The sequence below is a fragment of the Schistocerca piceifrons genome, chromosome 8, assembly GCF_021461385.2.
Source record: "Schistocerca piceifrons isolate TAMUIC-IGC-003096 chromosome 8, iqSchPice1.1, whole genome shotgun sequence".
In the NCBI taxonomy this organism is placed as follows: Eukaryota; Metazoa; Arthropoda; class Insecta; order Orthoptera; family Acrididae; genus Schistocerca; species Schistocerca piceifrons.
In genome coordinates this window covers 471,061,470-471,078,834 of record NC_060145.1, presented here as the reverse complement: position 1 = coordinate 471,078,834, position 17,365 = coordinate 471,061,470, and the positions used below count along the sequence as shown (strand labels likewise).

General features: G+C 39.9%; 1 protein-coding gene across 2 annotated transcripts in view; it reads left to right on the top strand.

Moving 5' to 3' along the window:
* Nucleotides 1-16,232, top strand: part of LOC124711661 (ubiquitin fusion degradation protein 1 homolog) — a 62,569-nt gene extending 46,337 nt beyond the window's left edge. For both annotated transcript variants that reach the window (XM_047241851.1, XM_047241850.1), the window contains one exon: nucleotides 15,985-16,232. In XM_047241851.1, coding sequence (XP_047097807.1) covers nucleotides 15,985-16,059 — 75 coding nt within the window. In that variant the 3' untranslated portion in view covers nucleotides 16,060-16,232. The remainder of the gene's footprint in view (nucleotides 1-15,984) is intronic.
* The last annotated feature ends 1,133 nt before the right edge of the window (nucleotides 16,233-17,365 follow it).

Here is a 17,365-nt window from a genome sequence, read left to right as displayed (position 1 = left end):
ATTTAAATAGCTCTTAAATGTTGCAAATAAAGCACAGTGAACATTGTTCATCACTTAGTTACATAATGTATTGACATCTAAAAAAACTTGTCTGTAGTTAAAAACGCACAGTCTTCTAATGATGAAACTCAAGACAATTATATTCACTCAATGGAAAAGTGTGCTCTGAAGCATATGAGATATTTTTATGATTCTATACAGATAGTGCAAATGAACTTACTCCTCTTGTAGCAGCTAACCCTTATAGGTTGCTAGAAGGAAGTAAGTTATCAAGCAGAAGAAATATGAAACACATTTTTTGCTGACCTATTTTGGGGAGTGGTCTATTCTAAGTAAGAATCAACTTTGATTCTGCAAATGGCAATCGTGTGAACTTCAGTTTACTTTGTTTGTCCTTGAGGGCCATGGATCCAGCATCCATGTTGATTCCATGTTCCTCGACTTCCACAGAAGGTATTCACTACAGTTCTGCACTGTCATTTAGTGAATGAAAGATGGGCTTACAGAATCTTGTACCAGAGTTGTGGCTATATTCAAACTTCCTAACAGGTAGTACATTTGAGTAGTAATATTTCAAATCGTACTATGTACAAAAAACCAAATTTTATGGGAGAAGCAAAAAACTGATTACTTCTAACCCAGGGAATTTTTCACAAATTTTAAAATCTGAAGTAGTTGCATTTGAGACATACTTCTAGAAACATTTTCACCTGTGTTCTTCAAATTAGGAAAAATGTGCAGGACTTAATATAATATGCTTTTATCCAATACTTTATGAAATATCGAAATAGAAAATAACTAATCATTTAGTTTTGTTACTATTATAGAATAACATCTGTTAATACAAAATTAAAGTTCTCACGAAAAAAAATTCTGATGTATAGTGTATTTATAATGTACTTCTTGCTGCCAGTTGACTTTGAAAACCATTTTATTACACAATAAATATATTCACATTAATCATTTTATATTGAGTTCACAATTCTTATCTGGTAAAAATTCCGATTTATAGAATCTTCTGTATGGCCATTCTGTTGGTTTCTATCAGATTTGGTACAGTCCTTCGCCTTCTTCCAAGCAACCACAAGCTGACATACAAAATTTTTCTTCACTGTCAGGTACAATAAGAACTACATCGGTGATATTAGCACAGAAATCTAAATGTCCTATGCTCCAGTCATCTGCAAAATGTTTAGGTACTGAATTATTCATATCAGCCTTCTTTACTCCACTCACTCTACTGTATGGTGAAATTACTGATGATTCAGCAACAAGGGGCAGTGTTTTCCATTTTTTTAGAATGATGTTGAATGTCGTGGATGGATCATTACAGCAATAAGTTAACTCCATTTTTATTTTGACTGTGACATTTTAATCTTTGATTGGCTTCTGTAGCATAATTCATTTCATGTCACTGACACTATCTGTCTTTTTACAATGTTCACTGAGTGCTTTATAGTTCCTCACATTCTAATCATAATCTAAAACATGAACTGAAGCTACAGATTTATAAACACTATGGTAATCTTTGGGTGTCACTATCTCAGATTTCTTTTGAAATTACTTTCCAAAACTCTAAAGACTCTATCAGCAGGAAGAAATGACTGGACTCTTATGTGAAAAAACAATGTTACGTTCTTAAGCTGCAAAGGAGCTTTTTTTTTAAGTAGAAGGAAAGTCAAAGCATTTATCACACACGTATCCTTATTTTGCCCACCTGCAAAAAGCCTCAAGCTATCATGCTGAATAGGGAACTAAAACTTTTCCAGATAATCACAGAGACATGAAGCAACCTCTGCAGAATCTCTACCAGCTTGATGTTTTATGTGGACATAGAAGTGTAGATTTTTATTATTCATGTCTATTACACAGAGAGAGTGATAGTTTATTTGACATGAATAATATGCTTCATTGATTGACAGCTTTGGAAGCACATTTATATGCTGCATATCAAAGCATAGGGTTGTTGAATAATGGATGTTCTACTTCACGAGTTGATGAAAAGCTTTTGCTCTTAATCTGTGAGCATCTGAGGTAGTCAGAAGTTGTTATTTTTCATTTTGGGCAGCTGTAGCAAGTCTGTGAAACATTTTAAGGCAGTAGCTACAGGTACCTGATGCAGATCTTCCATTTTGAGCTGGGTGTTTTCAGAAAGTACCACTTTTTTCATGTAATTCACTTCATACACTTGCATAATACATTTTGAACATCTTACTGATGCTCAATTTTGAAGAAAGTACAATCATTGGCTCATCTTCCTAGAATAATGGCAATCCCTACCCTTTAGGCTTGAGATGAAACTAATAACCTTCTATCTCTTTTCTGCACTCTTAGTTTTCTTTGCTACACACTTCTCTTACTTTTGATCACCCCCTTCTGCATTTTTTACATCCTTACCACATATAACTGATTTAGCAATAGTATTTCTACAACTCTACCCAAATCCATATAGCCTTGTGACAAAAATTTGCATGCATTGGTTCCAAATCTCTATTTACTGGAATGTGATACTTAATTATCATTGCTGCAGGTTTCCTGGTATCACCTCTTGGGTGGCATCTTTTTCATGAAAAAACATGAATCATCACTGAAATGAGTCGATCCTGTTCACTTTTGTTTAGAACTCCAAGTATGTTGTTTTTGGCATTTGTAGGAAATGTGCTGGTATATTACAGCAGTGGAAATGACCTCTGTATTGGCATGGTGGCGTGAACACAGTGACATCAGGGGTTGGATTAACGTTTGTTGAAAGATTTGTAATCCCAGTATCCTCTACTAAATTTTGTTTTTGCTTACCTTGCCTCAGATTTAAGCTGCTGGGTATATTTGGTCTTCTTTTTCCTCTTTGGCTTCCTCTTGAATTATCACCAACATCAATTTCTTCCTCTATAATTGAAGAAACTGCTCCCATACACACAATTCACAAGATAACTGTCAGTACTGAACATGTAGCATTGTTGAGAAAAGCACAGTAATTGTCAGTATGGCCAGCTGAGCAAAGTGACAAAACTGGTTCATGTAGAATTATGATTTGAAATACACACCATAGAGGACTAAACACAATTTGAAGCAACTGCTGGCTTTCAGACATTATTGGAAGCAGATGTTCTTTCAGCTTGCTGAAAAAGTGGAAATCATATGGTGTGAGATCTGGACTTCATGATTAGTACTGCCCATTTCTATGTGGTCTTGGTCAAATTGTTGGCACCATTTCATTACACCTGGATGCACAATTGTATTTTGCCCATATACCACCAGAATTTCATCGTGAATCTGTGTGCAATGTATACGTTTTGCCCACAAAAATTGTACTGTCTTGTGTACTTCAGCTTTGGATTACATTTCCAGTTACCATACCATTTCAAACACACACATTGATCCACCTGTTATCTGTACCGCAGCAAAATGGTGTATACAGAAAACCTGTAATATGTGCTCTTTGAAAATGAACCACTTTTGTTGTATAGTGGTCTTAGCATGGGACGACATGGACATGTATGACTTAGTTTCTGAAGTCTCGAAGTATAAATGATCTGCTGGATAATGTCGGAATCTCGGTGAGGACGTTTATTGATAATGCTGTAGTTTTTAGGAAATACACAATGCTAGTAAACTGAATTGAAATGCAGGGAAGCCCGCAGAGTGCTGGTACTCGGTGCAGGGACTGACAGTCGACACTCAATGTAAGTAAGAGAAATATACTGAACATAAATAGGATAAATATCTAGTGCTGTTCAGGTACAGCAGTAGTAATTAATCACTGGAAACTGTAACGACAATAGAATATTTGTGAATGACAGTCCAATGTGACCTAAAATGGAACAAAGGTATAAAACTAGTTGTAGGAGAAGTTGATGCCAGGCCAAGATTCATTTGAAAAATCCTAAGGAAATGTAATTCATCCATTATAGAAGTGGCTTACAGAACATTTATCCACCCTCTTCTTGAATAGTTCTTTCTGTTTGGGGCATTTAACAGTTAGGATTAGGAGTGGGCATAGGAAAGACCCAAAGTTAAGTGGCATGTTTCATCAGTTCTATTAAGTAAGCAGAAGAGTGTTACGGAGGTGCTCTTCAAACTTCAGTGATGGACACTAAATGAGAGAAATTATGAAATAAGATGAGGTTGCAAGAGTATATGTCTCAAGAGGAGTTGGCTGTACCTGTATCAAAATGACAAAGTGAGTGACAGTTGAGCATCGAGTGGGGGAGGGGACATGATGACCTTTCACCATTACACGCAAACACACTATGGCTCTGCAGCGGTAGCTGTGTTCCATAATAAGCACATCTGTGCATCCCTCATTAATGTATGGTATTGACTTCACTGTTCACAGTCCTAATAGTCCTATAAATTCCCTAAGCAATTTCACACTTAGCTTCAGACATTATGTAAAATAAACATACTGTACAGAGAAACAAAGCACTTAAGAACAAATTACAATAGTTATGTTACAGACTGCAATTGCCGCCTGCACCTGACTGGCAGTTAGCAGCTGAGGTAGCAAATAAACGTGACATCTGTGCACACGACAGAATGTATGACCAAACTAATGCTCTAATTGGTTGTTACTATTTGCAGATGTCCTGTGAACAACAAGTGATCAGTCATTTCATTATTCTTATCCAGGTATAGCAACTTATTTTTGAGCAGTGTTCCACACATTGACACTGTCACTGTACCAAAATTTGGCATTGCAGTGTCAGGACAGCAGTGCATCAGATTTACGAGATTTGCTATGACAGCTCTAAAGCTACAAGATTTGCCTGACATCTGATACCAAAATGAAATATGTCTTGCTTTCAGTCATGACCATGGTGACATCATCTTTTATTAACTGCAGTAAACAGACAAAGTAAAAGGACAGGACTCCCTTGTATGCAAGATGTTTGAGCCACAGGTCATGAAAAGTAGTAGTAATTTTCAATTTTTTTTCTGAAAAGTGCATTGGGGATGCACAGTATTAATTTAAATAGATACCAATATGGAAAACATATATTGAAACCTAAGCTTTATCTAGACGAGAAGTGGTTTTATATTATCTCCAGAATGATTTGTTGTTATTTTAATTAGATTCAGAATCTCAGTAAACACACTGAAGAAGAGAACATATATTGATACGAATTGATAGCCCCCATAACATCGCCTCTGGCACAGAAACCAAATGTGCTTGAATCCACTTTTAATTGATTCATCTATGCCTGAATGCACAGAAGTTCATAGTAAAAAAGATAACAAAGAATGTTTAAAAGAGGACTGAAAAAGACAAATTATGAACTGCTAGTAATTTATATTAAGCAATTGGAAACATAATGCAGCAGATGCTGCGCTAGGACATATTTCTGTGTCTTTGGAGAATAAAATTAATGGTAGCTCATTTCTGATGTTGTGCAGCATAATCTGAAGCTAATAATGTTGCACTGTTACTGTTAATTGCTGTCAATGTCTCAATTTCCTCCAGGTGAAAAGAATCTTGCTCATTTATCAAGTGTCATTTTTATTTTTATATTTCCAGAAGGCTTTCGACACTGTTCCTCACAAGAGTCTTATAAGCAAACTGTGTGCCTATGGAATATCGCCTCAGTTGTGCAACTGGACTCGTGATTTCCTGTCAGAAAGGTCACAGTTTGTAGTAATAGATGGAAAGTCATTGAGTAAAACAGAAGTAATATCCGACATTCCCCAAGGAAGTGTTATAGGCACTCTAATGTTCCTGATCTATATTAATGATATAGGAGACAATCTTAGTAGCCATCTTAGATTGTTTGCAGATGATGCTGTCATTTACTGTCTTGTAAAGTCATCAGATGACCAAAACAAATTGCGAAATGATTTAGATAAGGTATCTGTATGGTGCCAAAAATGGCAGTTGATCCTGAATAAAGAAAAGTGTGAAGTTATTCACATGAGTACTAAAAGAAATCCACTAAATTTAGATTACGCCATAAGTCACTCAAATCTGAAGGCTGTAAATTCAACCAAATCCTTAGGGATTACAATTACAAATAACCTAAATTGGAACGATCACATAGATAATGTTGTGGGTAGAGTAACCAAAGACTGCAATTCATTGGCAGAACAGTTAGAAGGTGCAACAGGTCAGCTAAAGAGACTGCTTACACCACACTTGTCTGCACTATTCTGGAGTATTACTGTGTGGTGTGGGACCCGCATCAGGTGGGACTGACGGATGACATCCAAAAAGTAAAAAGAAGGGTGGCTCGTTTTGTATTATCATGAAATAGGGGAGATAGTGCCACAGACATGATACATGAATTGGAGTGGCAATCATTAAAACAAAGGCTTTCTCGTTGCGATGGGATCTTCTCATGACATTTCAATCACCAGTTTTCTCCTCTGATTGCGAAAACATTCTGTACATAGGGAGAAATGATCATCATCATAAAATAAGAGAAATCTGGGCTCATACAGAAAAATTTAAGAGCTCTTTTTTCCCATATGTCGTTCGAGAGTGGCGGTAGAGAGACAGTTTGAAGGTGGTTCATTGAATCCTCTGCCAGGCTCTTTATTGTGAATTGCAGAGTAATCATGTAGATGTAGATGTTGTTTGCAAAATGGCTTGCCTTCATGAGGAAAATTTCCTCAGGATTTTGGTGCATATAAAAAAAGTATTGTCTAATTCATAAGTAGTCTTTTAGTACTCATTTATGATCTAAATAAGTGACAAATATGTTGCAGATAAGGATGAGTCCACAGTGTAGTAACAAAGCAATACACAAAACCGATCCATGTAACACAAATATGGCTTTATTCATAAACCACTGAACAGTATCAGAAGTAAGCCTCTCATGAGTCCACACATAATAAGACAAAGGAATCATATATATGTTGTAACATAAGTGGTACATAGAAAAACTGATGTGAGTGGTACAGCCTAAAAGAGTATAGTGAGAGTGAATCAGTGCTGCTCCATGTATATATACATGCGAATTGCTGGTAGACGGCATGGCGGATACTGTGCCATGTGCATGCAGCTTACAGGCAGCCTCTAGTGGCAGACTTGCACTGATAACAGTTGGCGATTGATTTAAGTATACACGCACTGCATTCGGCACACACACACTGGCACGCAGGATACAGCACACCTCTCCCTCATGCAAAGAGGGCATCCAGGCGATGAAGGAGATGACAGCAGTCTGATGAGAAACACATCCGGGGAAACGAGGGTGGCAGCAGCCAGTGCTGGCAGTGGGCGCGGAATGACATGCTGGGCAGTTACCGGAGCAGGAACGCGTAGAGACATGTGCGTGACGAAGGGCGGCGGTGGGCCCACACAGCGCTCTATGACAGTGGTGGGCCCGCACGGCGCCTGACGACAGTGGTGGGTAGGAGGGTGCATCACCATCTCTGCATTGTTATCGGCAGGCAGATTCTTGTGCAGAGGACACAGGGCTGGACCTACCAGTGACAATGGCCAAGGCGATGATGGCTAAGGAGTTGGTATTAGCAGCTCGACTGGATCAGCAGGCTCTGGCAGTGGATTCGAAACAGACCGGCACCTGCTACTGGGACGCTGGAATCCAAGGGTACCACATGTGAAGAAGCAGCTAGTGGGACTGGGGCACGTCTGTAGCAGGTGATGATGGGCTCGAGGCGGATGGTAGCTGGGCGGGTTTCAGTTACGGATCCACATCTGCAAACCTGTAGCTTCTGGTGGAGAGCGGGAGCACACTGATATTGAAGTGGCAGGGCCCCCATCGGTGGCTGTACTTACATCACAAGGATGGTACCCCAGGCGGCAGACAACAGTGATTGGTATCCTCCTGGCCTGGCGTCCGAATCCTCGTGCCCACATCGGCGATCCCAGTGTGAAGTGACTGGACGAACCTGACTGTGACAGGTGCCTCGCAGGCAACTGAAGGTGGAGCAGCGTGCGCAGCTGCTGGCTGTGAAGCAATTCAGCCGGGCTCCACTCCCTTGTAGGTGTGAAGTGATGTTGTTGTTGTGGTCTTCAGTCCTGAGACTGGTTTGATGCAGCTCTCCATGCTACTCTATCCTGTGCAAGCTTCTTCATCTCCCAGTACCTACTGCAACCTACATCCTTCTGAATCTGCTTAGTGTATTCATCTCTTGGTCTCCCTCTACGATTTTTACCCTCCACGCTGCCCTCCAATACTAAATTGGTGATCCCTCGATGTCTCAGAACATGTCCTACCAAACAATCCCTTCTTTTAGTCAAATTGTGCCACAAACTCCTCTTCTCCCCAATTCTATTCAATACCTCCTCATTAGTTATGCGATCTACCCAGCTAATCTTCAGCTTTCTTCTGTGGCACCACATTTCGAAAGCTTGTATTCTCTTCTTGTCTAAGCTATTTATCGTCCACGTTTCACTTCCATACATGGCTACACTCCATACAAATACTTTCAGAAATGACTTCCTGACACTTAAATCTATACTCGATGTTAACAAATATCTATTCTTCAGAAACACTTTCCATGCCATTGCCAGTCTACATTTTATATCCTCTCTACTTCGACCATCATCAGTTATTTGGCTCCCCAAATACCAAAACTCCTTTACTACTTTAAGTGTCTCATTTCCTAATCTAATTCCCTCAGCATCACCCGACTTAATTCGATTCCATTCCATTATCCTCGTTCTCGTTTTGCTTTTGTTGATGTTCATCTTATACCCTCCTTTCAAGACACTGTCCATTCCGTTCAACTGCTCTTCCAAGTCCTTTGCTGTCTCTGACAGAATTACAGTGTCATCGGCGAACCTCAAAGTTTTTATTTCTTCTCCATGGGTTTTAATACCTACTCCGAACTTTTCTTTTGTTTCCTTTATTGCTTGCTCAATATACAGATTGAATAACATCGGGGATAGGCTACAACCCTGCCTCACTCCCTTCCCAACCACTGCTTCCCTTTCATACCCCTCGACTCTTTATAACTGCCATCTGCTTTCTATACAAATTGTAAATGGCCTTTCCCTCCCTGTATTTTACCCCTGCCACCTTCAGAATTTAAAAGAGAGTATTCCAGTCAACATTGCCAAAAGCTTTCTCTAAGTCTGCAAATGCTAGAAATGTAGGTTTGCCTTTCCTTAATCTTTCTTCTAAGATAAGTCGTAGGGTCAGTGTTGCCTTACGTGTTCCGACATTTCTACAGAATCCAAACTGATCTTCCCCGAGGTCGGCTTCTATCAGTTTTTCCATTCGTCTGTAAAGAATTCGCGTTAGTATTTTGCAGCTGTGACTTATTAAACTGATAGTTTGGTAATTTTCACATCTGTCAACACCTGTTTTCTTTGGAATTGGAATTATTATATTCTTCTTGAAGTCTGAGGGTATTTCGCCTGTCTCATACATCTTGCTCACCAGATGGTAGAGTTTTGTCAGGACTGGCTCTCCCAAGGTTGTCAGTAGTTCTAATGGAATGCTGTCTACTCCGGGGGCCTTGTTTCGACTCAGGTCTTTCAGTGCTCTGTCAAACTCTTCACGCAGTATCATATCTCCCATTTCATCTTCATCTACATCCTCTTCCATTTCCATAATATTGTCCTCAAGTACATCGCCCTTGTATAGAACCTCTATATACTCCTTCCACTTGTCTGCTTTCCCTTCTTTGCTTAGAACTGGGTTTCCATCAAAGCTCTTGATATTCATGCAAGTGGTTCTCCTTTCACCAAAGGTCTCTTTAATTTTCCTGTACGCAGTATCTATCTTACCCCTAGTGAGATAAGCCTCTACATCCTTACATTTGTCCTCTAGCCATCCCTGATTAGCCATTTTGCACTTCCTGTGGATATCATTTTTGAGACGTTTGTATTCCTTTTTTCCTGCTTCATTTACTGCATTTTTATATTTTCTCCTTTCATCAATTAAATTCAATATTTCTTCTGTTACCCAAGGGTTTCTCCTAGCCCTCGTCTTTTTACCTATTTGATCCTCTGCTGCCTTCACTATTTCATCCCTCAAAGTTACCCATTCTTCTTCTACTGTATTTCTTTCTCCCATTCCTGTCAATTGTTCCCTTACGCTCTCTCTGAAACTCTGTACAACCTCTGGTTTAGTCAGTTTATCCAGGTCCCATCTCCTTAAATTCCCACCTTTTTGCAGTTTCTTCAGTTTAAACTACAGTTCATAACCAATAGATTGTGGTCAGAGTCCACATCTGCCCCTGGAAATGTCCTATAATTTAAAACCTGGTTCCTAAATCTCTGTCTTACCATTATATAATCTATCTGATACCTTTTAGTATCTCCAGGGTTCTTCCATCTATACAACCTTCTTTCATGATTCTTAAACCAGGTGTTAGCTATGATTAAGTTATGCTCTGCGCAAAATTCTACCAGGCGGCTTCCTCTTTCATTTCTTAACCCCAATCCATATTCACCTACTATGTTTCCTTCTCTCCCTTTTCTTCCGCTTGAATCCCAGTCACCCATGACTACTAAATTTTCGTCTCCCTTCACTACCTGAATAATTTCTTTTATCTCATCATACATTTCATCAATTACTTCATCATCTGCAGAGCTAGTTGGCATATAAACTTGTACTACTGTAGTAGGCGTGGTCTTCGTGTCTATCTTGGCCACAATAATGTGTTCACTATGCTGTTTGTAGTAGCTTACCCGTACTCCTATTTTTTTATTCATTATCAAACCTACTCCTGCATTACCCCTATTTGATTTTGTATTTATAACCCTGTATTCACTTGACCAAAAGTCTTGTTCCTCCTGCCATTGAACTTCACTAATTCCCACTATATCTAGCTTTAACCTATCCATTTCCCTTTTTAAATTTTCTAACCTACCTGCTCGATTAAGGGATCTGACATTCCACACTCCGATCCGTAGAACGCCAGCTTTCTGTCTCCTGATAACGACGTCCTCCTGAGTAGTCCCCGCCTGGAGCTCCGAATTGGGGACTATTTTACCTCCGGAACATTTTACCCAAGAGGACGCCATCATCATTTAATCATACAGTAAAGCTGCATGCCCTCGGGAAAAATTACGGCTGTAGTTTCCCCTTGCTTTCAGCTGTTCGCAGTACCAGAACAGCAAGGCTATTTTGGTTAGTGTTACAAGGCCAGATCAGTCAATCATCCAGACTGTTGCCTCTGCAACTACTGAAAAGGCTGCTGCCCCTCTTCAGGAACCACACGTTTGTCTGGCCTCTCAACAGATACCCCTCCATTGTGGTTGCACCTACAGTATGGCTATCTGTATAGTTGAGGCACACAAGCCTCCCCACCAACGCCAAGGTCCGTGGTTCATGGGGGGGAGTGTGAAGTAATAGGTGCCCAGAAAACAGGGAAGGGCATCATCCGGCAAAGATTTCGCAACAGACTTTTTGTATTTGGGACATGAATGTATGCACTAGTTGTTCTGCCTTGCCATTTGATTGAGGGTGGAATGGCAGAGCCATAATTTGCCAAATGGTATGACAGGAACAAAACAATTGAAAAGTGTGAGAAACGAATTGGTCCCCGTTATCAAAAACTGTGGTACAAGGCCACCGCTCAATAGAGAAAACTCTCAAAAGTGTACAAATTTTGACCGCATTCGACGTCGAGACACGCCGGAGAATGTAAGGAAACCGGGAAAATGCATCTGCAACCAAGAGCTGACAGGATTTCAAGAAGGGACCCACAAAGTCTTCATGAATGTGTTCCCTTGGCTTGCATGGAGCAGGCCGGGGGGGTAGAGGTGCCCTGGAAGCTGTCTGTTGTTGGCAACTCTGCTCACTGTGACAAAATGGACAGTTTCTCTGCAAATCCCTGACCAAAAAAACACGTGTCCTAGCTTATAGTTAGGACACAAAACTCCCCAGTGGCCGTGGTGGAGAAGATGTAGAAACTCGCACCGTAACGTAGCAGGAATGACTACTCTGGGAGAGAGGTCTTCCATGAACAACAGCAAAACACTGTCAAAAACAGAGAGGTGATACTGTAAGAAAAAGTAGTTGCACTGAGGGTGCAAAACCCGACCTAGTGGTTTATCTGGCGAGCCCTGTTGAACAATCCGAACCACCTGGCAGAGAACTGGGTTGGAGGCAACGGCAGCTGCTATGTGCGAGCTTGTAATTGGGAAACCCTCCATGACATCCTGCTTTTCAGCATTTCCATGGAAGCAAAGTTGGGATCAGGACCCACAGGAAAGCAGGAAAAGGTGCCCGCTTTGATGTGTTTAGGAATATGGATTTCGTAATTGTAGCAAGATAAGAACAGTGCCTAGTGTTGTTGGCTTATCAGGCAAGGAAGTTTGATGGTTAAACAAGGAAACAAATGTTTTGTGGTCAGCAGTAAGGTGAAACTTGGAGCCATATAAAAAACATAAACTTTCTGGAGAGCATAGACTATGGGAAGACCTTTTTTTTCCACCTGAGAGTTACATTGCTGGGCCATAGTGAGGGATTTAGAGGCAAAAGCAACAGGTCATTCAGAACCGACAGTATATCGCTGTGCTAGGACCACGTTGAGTCTGTACTGTGAGGCATCGGTTGCCAAAACAATGTGCTGATCTGGAAAGAACAAAGCTAAATGAGGGGCCGAGAAGAGTTTGGATTTGAAAAACACATTCATAATCTGGGTTCCAGCAGAAAGGTAAATTCTTGAGTAGCAAGGCATGCAACAGGTGGACCAATGTGGCCACCCTCATCAGGAATTTGTGGTAGTTGGCTATCTACTCTATGAAGGCCTGAAGCTATTTTGTGGACAAAGGATGAGGCACGAACAGCAGAGATGCAGTTTGGCAGAGGACGAACACCATCCCATGAGACTTTGAACACCAAATAAGCAATAGAAGGTTGAAAAATATTGAGATTTCAGGAGGTTGCACTGTAACTCTGCGGACTGTAAGACAGGAAACAATGTGCTCAAATTTTTCAAGTGATTGGCCGTGGAGGGACCCGTGACGACAATATCATCCAAATAATTAATGCACCCTAAGACAGGCATAGTCAGTTCCTGTAAAAGTAATTGTAAAATAGCAGGGGTACTAGCCACACCAAAAGGAAGATGCAAATATTGAGAGAGACCAAAAGGAGTATTCAAAACCAGAACTCGTCGAGACTCTTCATCCACAGGAACCTACAGATACCCTTCAGACATATCAGTTTTAGAAAAGACCCGCAGTCTGATACTTCTGGCAATGGTAGCTCGTGGTGAGGGAGAGGATACATATCTGTGACCAACTGCGCAATGACAGTAGTACTGAAGTTGCCACGGAGGCGAAGTTTTTCCGATGGCTTCCATTGCATCAGTGGCGACAACCATTCACTAGCTATAAAGGGTGCACCACCTCTAGAGGCAAGTCTGTCCAGTTGTACTTTCACTCGATCTTTCAGGGCAAAGGGAATAGGATATACATGACAAAACCGAACCCAAGTCATGGATTTCAAGGAAATATGAGCAGAAAAATTCATAGCACACCATATACCTTCCAAAAACAAGTCTGAAAACTCCTCACACAGTGTTTCCAACTGAGAATATGTTATGTGATCAGACACAAGGTGAACTGCGTCATTGATAGAAAATGCAAATGCCTGAAATGCACCCATCCCACCAAGTTCTCAACACCAGTGTCAGCAACCAGCAAAAAGATAATGGAACATTCCACTGACTTGTAAAGGGCAGATGCTGTAAATTGTCCCAACAGCGCAATGTTCTGTTTGTTATGACTGACCAGTTTCCGCATGACCAGGGAGCCTAAACTCACATAGGTTTGAGAATTCAATAATGACACTGCAGCACCTGTGTTAACGTCAGCCAGAGCACTTGGTGAAAAATGCTTAACTCAGTAAACGATTTGGGAGATGTCGCAAGCATTGGAGTCACACAGTTTATCCATGTCCAAATCCTGAGTAACCTTTGGCGAATGACATCCGGAGGCAATGTGGCCTCTCTTCTGGCAAGCATTACTAGTAGCCTAGCGCTTAGGGCACTCCAAATGTTTGTGATGGACAAGCCGAAAACGAGAACACTGGCACTAGCACAGTGGCAGTTGTGGCTGCTTGGGTTGTCGTTGGTCTGCTCAGAGTTTGGCCCGCATGTTTATCACCACCACTGTCACTTCCTAGTGGGCACATCTTGTGACACTACTGCCACATCACCCCCTGCTTCAGTTTGGTCACCTGCTGCCTGAAAAACTTCAGAAGACATTAGCAAAACTTCTGACAGCAAGGGGGGGTTCTTAGTAAATCATTCTGATGCACTTCCTTGTCCAGAGCTAAACAAGTAACAAATTGACACTTAATGGCTAAGGCTGTAAATTTCGGCTGCCCAGGCCCTGTATGACTGTTTGGTTTCTTGCGGCATCGGTAGATTTCAACTCGTAGTGCTCTGACATGCATTTGTTTGCAATGGTAGTTGGACAGTAAACTGCACATTATCAAAAGTAAGAGTTGCTGTTTCTTGTAAAGAGACAAACTGACATAGTAATTGATACACCTTAGGTGAAATCTACAAGAGTCTTTGCACAAATTCGAGTCTGTCACACTGAAACACATGAAATACCATCTGAGTGTTTTTTAAGATTCCCAGTCGTCAGCTGAATCATCATATGGAGGAAAAGTGGGTGGATAGACCATTTGAGCAGTGCCATGTGTGTTAATGGAAGGCGACAAAGTGGTCACTGCCGAAGTAAACAATTCAATAAGGGCCAGTAGCATGGCGGCCATAATAACAAAACCTGATGAAACCACACTTAAAGATTTCACACGCAGAAACTGTTACAAACTCTTCACCAATCTTGTAGTTACCAAGTAATATATCATAAACCACTGAACAGTTTCAAACATAAGCCTCTGGTGACTCCACACGTAACAAGACATACAGAAATACAGAAGGTGTAACATAAGTGACACATTGAGCATCTGATGTGAGTGGTACAAACTAAAAGAACATAATGAGAGTGAGTCAGTTGATTTAAGTACACATGTGCGGTGGCACTACACTCTGTGCATTCACACTCACATGCACAAGTTGGAGGATACAGAACATAAGAACTCTTATGGTACAAAAAATTGTGTTCTCTCTCTCTTTTTTTTTTTTTTTTTTTTTTTTTTAATGAACTGTATGGTTCCATATAAATGATGTTAATAAAATAAAAATTCCTCTTCATTCCTCTCTTGTAAAATCACTAAAAGAAATAGAATGTGGTATGTTTATCTCAGATTAAATAGTGTGTATATTGACAGTATTTTCTATCTTTGTAAACTGATGTTAAAATGTTATTCTTGGGACAGGTACTAGACATTTTGGGAAGCACATATAAGAAGGCGAAACAACTGTAACATAGATGAATCTGTACTCTGCAAACCTCATCCCATTGTACTATGTATAATGGTGTACCAATAAACCCAGTTTTTGTGTGTGTTGTTTGTGTGCCCAGAGATGCTTTTTTTTTAAAAAAAAAAAAAAAAAAAAAGGGGGGGGGGGGGGACGGTTGGTTGGTCTAATGCCCAAGAGATTTGAAACTAAAACTAAAACTGTACAGAACATACAGTGTTAACTAAATGGCTAATTAATGTATTAAAATTGCCTCATCCCCCCTCTCTTTTGTATCAGATCTTCTTTGTGTAACAATTCCTATCAATCATTGATTCAGTCATTCATTCATTCATCATGATGTGTGGATTCTATTAAGGAGACCCTTCAAGGGCATAGAGTCTTTCACATTGAAAGATGTAATGTTATTTAAATTGCACGCCCTTTCTTTATTACTTCTTTTTGTTTTCTGTAGACGTAGAGCACTTTGATGTCTTAACCAGTTTTTGTCCATAAATAATTATTACTCTTGTTTCACAAAACAGTAGTGCAGTAAAGAAACACTGCTTTCAGAATTTCTGACACTGTATTTTTCCTTTATGGGCTTATATATTATTTTTATGACACTTTTTGCATAAGCAGTCAGTAATAATATTGAAGTTCATCTGTAGTATGATTATTAGAAGTAAAAATACGTTTTACTTTCTTCTTAATGATCTTATATTTTCACATATCCTTTCTTTTCAGAGCAAGGAACTTAGTGAAGAATTTAAACCATTTACTGGAGAGGGGTATTCATTACGAGAAGCAAGAAAGAAGTGATGACCACATTGTGTGCTGCTGTTTCAAAGACTGACCTGCTCACATGTATATTTTATCTATTTATGATTTGGAACTCAGTGTGTGTATGCTGAATGTTTCTTGATGAATATCTATTTATATGTCTGTGATAATTTTCTGTAAATAGCAGAAATAAATGATATTCATTAGTTTTAGACAGCTTATTAAGCTACTGAATTTCCATGATGTGGTGTATACTGGCAGAATGCTGATGAAAGGTTTTGCAATTATATATTACAATAAAAGAGGAAAAAATAGGAAATTTTATTTGATATTGTGTCCTCAGAACAAAACTAAGGTCTGTTGCTGAGTTACCTGTCCTCTTGGAGTGCACTATAGTTAAAGATTTGGTCACTAAATACTTCTTTATTTTATATGCGTGATTGCAAACCATGTGTTTTACAAGTGCTGCTTTGTTATGGGGTTAGGAGATTTTAGTGAGTGTAACGTGTTTCATGAATAAAATACACACAGTATATAATTCAGCATCATTTAGAATATCCTATTATTAAAATACCTTACTTGCAATTTATAGAATCAAATTTATTATGCACCTGCCTGTATATGGTGCATTGCAGGTGACTAATGTCGGACCCACAGTGACAGAAATGCTTATAGATGTGTGTAAATACACTCATATAGAATGATATTAAATTACGATGTATACCCAGAAAGTAATTTCTGATCATGTGCAGAGATGGTGAGTGTAGTCAGATAGGGATGTGCATGCACAGGAGTAGGGAGGAGGTGTATGGGAATAATTCAGTACAGTTTTAGTCCTGTCTTGACAGTGGTAACTGCACACTGCTAGGATAAAATGCCTGCTCTGGTATTGTTTCTCACCAATTGCGAGGTTTGTGCAGTTATCAACTTTTTGCATGCTCAGACACAATCTCCAGCAGAGATCCATTGCCAGTTGTGCCACGTGTGGAGATCATTGATCATTCACCCTACAGCCCAGCCTCAACCTCACCCACAGTGACTTTCATTTCTTCCAACTTGTGATGTGTTTTATGGCAGGAAAACATTTCCACAGCAACACTGAGATGCAGATTGAAGTGACTTTGTGGTTCTGGACGTTGGCAACAGACTCCAGTGACCTGGGCATACAACTGAAGGTGCACCGTTATGATAAATGCCTAAACAATGTGGTGACTCTGCTGGGAAGTAATCAGTGAATGTATATAAATATTCCATTAAATATTTCTTGCTCAGTGATGTTTTTTCTTTTCTTAATCAGTTATCAGAATTACTTTATGGTTGCACCTATTAATTTGTTTCTGGTGCA